Source organism: Corapipo altera, unplaced genomic scaffold (genome assembly GCF_003945725.1).
Source record: "Corapipo altera isolate COAL_440 unplaced genomic scaffold, ASM394572v1 61450, whole genome shotgun sequence".
Lineage (NCBI taxonomy): Eukaryota > Metazoa > Chordata > Aves > Passeriformes > Pipridae > Corapipo > Corapipo altera.
In genome coordinates, this window is record NW_020885494.1 from 1 (window position 1) to 6,205 (window position 6,205).

The following is a 6,205-nucleotide window of genomic DNA, read 5'->3' on the forward strand; positions in this document are numbered from 1 at the left end:
CCCCCCCATTAAAATAGATTCCCCTGTTTTCCTGAGTGAGCTTTTCTAGAACACAACTATCCCTGTTACCTAAGAGGATTCTCCAATTCCTTTCTTTCATATTCTCCATTCAGTTAATTTCTTTCTGTCTTTAAATGCTGTTCAAAACAATGTCTAGAACTCTCACTAGAAATCTACCAATGCTAGCAGGAATACTGCTTCTGGTGATATACTAGAGCTGTTTGTTTATCTTTCCTTCCCTCCTGTAATGAAATAATTCTATTTTACTAACATGCTTTGTTAAATTGTCTCCTTTTACATTTGCAATCTACTGGGAAAATGAAAATAAACAACCAGTTCAGTTTTAATTACTTATTTCTAAATGAATAAAATTTACCTTGTCTTGATTGAAAGGTCCAGGTCAGCATTTTTAATCTGAAGACTCAAATTCAACAAATCCTGTGAAATAATGAAATCCTGTGAGCCTTATTTTTCTCCTAAGCATCCAAATAGCCACATCATCCTTTCCATGTTTTCTGAGATTTCTTTTCAACCCTCACCTAATTAGAGCAGAAAGAGCACGTGCTGTAGTTAGGTTCAGGAAAATATCCGTTCCAGTTTATTTTTACGGTGCAGTCACCAGACTGCCTAATACCTGAGTTCTCCTTGCCTTTTCCTCAATAAAGCATTAGTAAGGGCAAGTGATTCTCATGGAACTTGTAGAAATTTATAAGTGACCCTCTGTCATTTCAGAAGTGAACGAGGTTAACCATCTAATGGGAAGCTGACGTGATCTTGATGTGATCCTGGCACTAAGTTTTAAGAAACCTGTCAGAAAGTATCCAAAGCAATATTGACCTTGAATAACCTGAAAAAGCCCAAAGAAGAACACAAAATTTCCAAAATATTTTTGGAAGATCTCTAAATTCTTTTCATGGAGACAAAACAAATTAAAAAGCAAAGAAAAGGGAATTGTCAAATCACTTCTTTAGGGTAGCAGTGTAAACTTACTGTGTATCAGGTACTACTATCCGGAAAAGGCTTACCAAACCTGTCAGTCATATCTGACAGGTTAATTTTGGTGGACGGCTATTTTCATATAAAAAGTCCTTTCCAGTTACAGTAAAGAAGATCTTTTCTTTTTCAATGGTAAACCTATGCTGCCATATCTTTACAAATGCATGTAAAATCCAAATTTTGTCATAAGCATGTGTTTTCTGTGATTTACTGTTCCCAGTTTAGACTTCCTTTTGCATGGTTTTTTTTTGCCATATCAGCCCATTTCTTTAGATTTGTATTTATTATGCATCAATAGTTCTTTTCTTTTTCTTGCAAGATTCAGAAACATTTTAGAACTATTGATTTGGATTTCTTTCTTTGCTCCTCCAAAACGGAGCTAAGAAATCACTTAAGGTTGTTTTTTATTTCCTAGAACCATGCACTCTTAATGTAACTGATATGGACAGCAACAACATAGAGTTGAAATGGAGACAGGAAGAGTTAATTTTCCTACATGGAGATCTCATAGAGTTTGAATGTAAACAGGGATATAATTTTCTCCACACTACCATTCTGTCTCCTGGGAGGACACAGTGTGACCATGGCAGACTGAAATATCCAAAATGTGTTATGCAAGGTAAAACAATAATTTTTTATTGCCTTCCTTTTTAATGAATCAGTCTTAGCTCTGTTTAGAAACAATTTACTTTGGCAGTGCAGGCCTACAGTCTGTTGTAAATAATACATGTTTAGGCTTCAACAACACAGATATGCACAGATATCTTGCACAAGACAACTCTGTTGTTTAATACATCCAAGCATGGGAAAATGATTCACATTCCTGTGATGGGCAAGGCTGTGGAAAGGAGGGAGAACCTCTTCTCCAAGCCCAGAGGACTGAAAGCTCTGTAGAAAGACAACTATAAAAAGAAATCCTTTGTGTGCCCCCAATTTCTGGTAAAGCTGCTGCTTTGTTAGTTTCTTATGCTGAATGTTTCTCAATTGTTTTTCACGTTATTCCAGCTCCTACAGAAAAATGTGACTCTCCACCATCTATTGCAAATGGAGCTCTTACTCTCCCACCACTGACCCAGTATGACAGTGGTTCCTCAGTTCAGTATAGTTGCTCTGACTATCATTTTTTGGAAGGATCTGAGAGAATCTACTGTTCTAAAGGGCAGTGGACTTTGCCACCAGTTTGTATAGGTAGGTGTGATAAGATAAATCAGCTCCTATTTCTCTATATAATTCATAGACTCAGAACATTTGGGAAGTGACCTGTAAAGGCCATGCCCTAAAGTCCATCCCCCCTGCAATAAGCAGGGATATCTTCAGCTGGATCAGGTTGCTCAGAGTCCTGCCCAGCCTGACACTGAATGCTTCCACGGATGGGGAATGACCTCTCTGGGAAAGCTGATCCAGTGTTTTACAACCTTCATTGTAAAAATGTCTTCCTTATATCTAGGCTGAATTTAGTTTAAAACCATTACCTTCTGTCTTATTGCTGCAGCCCCTACTAAAAAGTCTGTCTTCATCTCTCTTCCTTTAGAGCCATGTACTTTGTCAAAAAATGAAATGGAGAAAAATAATGTGCTGCTGCAAGGCTTCTATGCAAATCAGGTTTACTTTTACCACGGGGATTATGTTGGATTTTACTGTAAACAGAACCATTTTGGAGCAGAATCTGGTACAACTTTATTTCAAGTACAGTGTAAGAGAGGACAACTGACATATCCGAGGTGTGTTGAAAGAGGAAAATAAGTCTGGACTCCAGGAAAGCCTATAGGAAAGGTATGTACATGTTCTTTTTCTACTGTTCCCAGCTGAATTAAGATGGCCTATATTTTCAAGGTCACTGCAGTCAGCTTTGAGAAATGAGTGTTCAGTGGCATTGCTGGGTCTGAGCTGAAGGGGGAGGGAAGTGCAAGTGCTTTGTGGTGAGAGGATTAGCAGTGCAGCAGAAGAATGCAAGATTGGCATACACGTGGAAAATTTGGGATGAAGGAGTTTTACAAGGCCTACAGTGCTCAACTTGGGGATGCATCACAATCTGCAGGACTTGAGCCACGACAAGAAGACACTGAGCAAAGTAGTGCCCTTTGTGAGGATACTGATAGCATGAGCGATTTTGTGACTACAGAGTATGCCTAAATGGAGATTTAATTTCATGCCCTTCAAATGTATGTTTAGCTATACTTTGACAGTGAGAAAGGAGAGGCTTGTTACTTTGTACATCTTAACAGCACCCCATGTCTCCTTTCACAGGTAAGGAGCCTCTAAAGGACAAGGCTTGAGGAACAAGATAAATCAGAAAGTATTAAAAAAATTCTTTAAGGGATCTATAAAACCATTTAAAACATAATAATATGCAAATTTTACTGAGTTGTTAAAATATTAAGAATGATAATTAAGAATATTAAAATATCCAATCCAACTACTTTGTATGATTTCCTATGACACTTAAATATGGGTATCCTTAAGGCTCTGCTGTGAACATGTGTGACTGAAGATATGAAGAAAATTCAGGAATGTGGACAATGTTTGCCTTGCACCCATTTTAGTTGGTTTTAATAAAAAAGCCACTATAAGGGTTTCTTCTGTATTTTATGTCTAAACTTCATCTGTCTGTGAAATCAGTGCATGCATGGTGTTCTGTATGGGTTTCCAAGGTTTTTGCAAGTGTTACATGAATAAATAAAACAAAAAAAGAAATTAAAGCATTTGAGAAACAGATAAATTCTGCTTATTTAATCAAAACCCTGTATAGATTGCAATTTCTGTTTTCCATTTAAGTTCTCATTTCTGTGGTACATAACTAAGAAATCTGACTTTGGTCTTGGTATAAATCCATGGAGGATCAGGGCAACTCCTGTAACGGTCCAGGTTTTGAGTGTTGGATGTGCTGCTTCAGACTGGCCTGTTTTAGCCGAGATAAGCTTGTGTCCCAGGGAATTTTCAACAACTTATATTGGCTTTAAAATATTTCATGTAATGAAGTTGGTGGGCCTGATGCCCAGACTCCTTTCCTTTGAGAAGCTCTCGATGAAGCGTAAGAATATTTGCTAAATGTAAAAATACCCTTCTCTTTAGAGAGCAAACTGGGGAAAAGAGAGAGAGAGAGGGATTAAAAGTCAGTTGCTGGAACGTCTTTTGGAAGCAGAATTCCTTTACCCCCGCCTGCCACTTCCTCTGAATAGGCTGAATGTGCATCTGTTAGCAGAGGGCAGGATGAGGCAGACTGCAGACATGAAGACAGCATCTTGTTACTGAAGTTTGAGAATGCTTCAGGTACTTGAGCTTCATGTGGGCCTGCTGACACTAAATCACCCCTTTTAGTGACACACCACATTTTTTGTATATATTGTTTTAATGTTAGTGTAGCAGTAGAATATCTTCTTCTGACCCTTGATGTCCCCGTGAGTGTCACTAGGTCAGCTGCAGCTTTCCTAATGTTATCCATACATGCCAAGTCAATGCCATGGACAGCTCAGCTTACAGTCTGTTTTTGCCTCAAGCTCCTGTACATCGATTTCTTTTCTACTTCAGAGATCTATGTGAAGTCCTGAATTCATCAAGCCAGTCCTGGTAGATGTGTTTTTCTTCCTGAAGACCAAACTGGAATATTCTTGTGCTTGTAAGATTCTGTCCTTCAAGACTGGAAGCTTTTCTGGATTTCTCTATGACTCCCAAGCAATCCCACCTACTAGTCTCCTAAAAGAGTCAAAATCATGCTCTCCTAGGGGGCCTGATTTGTACTCTACTTGCTTTCCTCTCTCCCCTCTGAATCATGAACTCCATTAGTACACAGTTACCACAGCAAGGCTGCTGCTGCTTTCCACAAGCACTTTGTCCTTGTTTGTGAAGAGCAGATGGAGCTGTGGGCTCCACTTACTTGCTCCTCCTGATCAGGTACTCAGGACACTCACCTCAGCTGTGACCCAAGGGTAGTTTCCAGGCAAGCACGTGGACAAGAAAGTAGGAATAGACAAGTGCTGAGAATCAAATTACTCACGAGCTTTAATTCTTGTCTCAGTATGCCACCAAAGCCAGCCTATTTCAGGACACAATTGTTAATAAAAATAACAGTGAGATCAGTATAGAATGGATAAAATGCAAGCACAGCCATTTGGATGGACAAAATGTAAATACATTTACAAAAATGGATAAAATGTGGATAATATGCAAACACAATCATCCAATCATAAAAACAAATTCCAAGGCAGAACATTGTCTAAGCTGCAAACAAAGCACAGCAAAATGGGAAACACCAGGAAAAACTGAGCTCAAATCACGGGGTTGGCTGAGGGTTCTCTTATTTCTGCAGCTGGCCTCCTTCACGCCGTTTCCATTTATCCAAACCTGGCTGCAGTGTAAAGACAAAAAAGGGGGAAAGTCATGAATACCAATCCTCAGGCACCACAGAGGCTCCTCAGAGCAGTGGTCAGGCAATTCCGTCAAAACTGCCTCCTACAACTCCCACCCTGTGTCCTCAGCACTGTGCACTTACACTGACATGTAGGATATGTAATTGCTCCATCCAGGCACTGTGCTCTAAATTTCTCAGTTCTTGAAATTTGTCGGTACCCGCTTTTGCATTCAAAGAAAATAAAATCCCCAGAGCGATAGGTGGAAGTTCTTGATTGGGGTGACTGTAGTTGAATATTGTTGCTTTCCGTATGGTTTGTATTCACTGTACAGCTCCCTGCAAAAAAGGACTTTCATTATTTGCCTGTAGATCTCACACCCGACAACTGATGCTGTGAAACTACTGTGCCCTTTCCCCAGCAGTCTTTCCAGCTCAGGAATGCTGGCCAATGGCTTCTTGCTGCCCCTCCCTGCCTGTAGCTTACAACAGGGTTCTGCACTCTGGTTCCTCCCCAGGCACTTCCCCAGGAAAGGGAAAGGCTTTTTGCTCCCCTTTCAGCACCAAAAATGCAACAACGCAGCAGCTAATCTGTGGCTGAAGAGGAGATGACTTACTTCCCAGCCTGCATCGTGGGTAATCCAACACTCCCTCCACACACTGGACTTTGTAGTGGGAAGGCTCTTGCTCTTTCACATATCCTGCTTTACAGTCAAATTCAATATAGTCACCCGATGTGGAATACAGCTTGGTTTCTCTGGACCATTTTAGTTCAACATTGTTTCTGTCCATATCTTCTTCTGATGCTGTACAGGCCACTTGAAAAATTGAAGAGAAGAGTGTCAGCATTTCATACAGACACAC

General features: G+C 40.0%; 2 protein-coding genes across 2 annotated transcripts in view; one reads left to right on the top strand and one right to left on the bottom strand.

Annotated features, from left to right (window-relative positions):
* The first annotated feature begins 1,404 nt into the window (after nucleotides 1-1,404).
* LOC113940555 (coagulation factor XIII B chain-like) lies at nucleotides 1,405-3,672 on the top strand. The gene is made up of 4 exons (XM_027631710.1): nucleotides 1,405-1,615; nucleotides 2,002-2,184; nucleotides 2,528-2,769; nucleotides 3,244-3,672. Exons 1-3 carry the CDS (start codon nucleotides 1,438-1,440, stop codon nucleotides 2,737-2,739), a joined length of 573 nt encoding a protein of 190 aa, XP_027487511.1. The 5' UTR covers nucleotides 1,405-1,437; the 3' UTR covers nucleotides 2,740-2,769; nucleotides 3,244-3,672.
* A 1,299-nt stretch (nucleotides 3,673-4,971) lies between these two features.
* The window catches only part of LOC113940556 (complement factor H-related protein 3-like), a 3,762-nt gene continuing 2,528 nt past the window's right edge, over nucleotides 4,972-6,205 (bottom strand). Inside the window, exons 2-4 of the mRNA XM_027631711.1 lie at nucleotides 5,959-6,159; nucleotides 5,486-5,680; nucleotides 4,972-5,341 (exon numbers count right to left, since the gene is read on the bottom strand). Of these exons, the coding sequence (XP_027487512.1) occupies nucleotides 5,328-5,341; nucleotides 5,486-5,680; nucleotides 5,959-6,159 (410 nt within the window). The 3' untranslated portion in view covers nucleotides 4,972-5,327. The remainder of the gene's footprint in view (nucleotides 5,342-5,485; nucleotides 5,681-5,958; nucleotides 6,160-6,205) is intronic.

Bases quoted from the DNA above. Each gene is read 5' to 3' on its own strand.
- LOC113940555 (XM_027631710.1), top strand. From the start codon at position 1,438: ATGGACAGCAACAACATAGAGTTGAAATGGAGACAGGAAGAGTTAATT. The intron at 1,616-2,001 runs GTAAAACAATAA...ACGTTATTCCAG, and splicing joins TCCAAAATGTGTTATGCAAG to CTCCTACAGAAAAATGTGAC. The intron at 2,185-2,527 runs GTAGGTGTGATA...CTCTTCCTTTAG, and splicing joins TTTGCCACCAGTTTGTATAG to AGCCATGTACTTTGTCAAAA.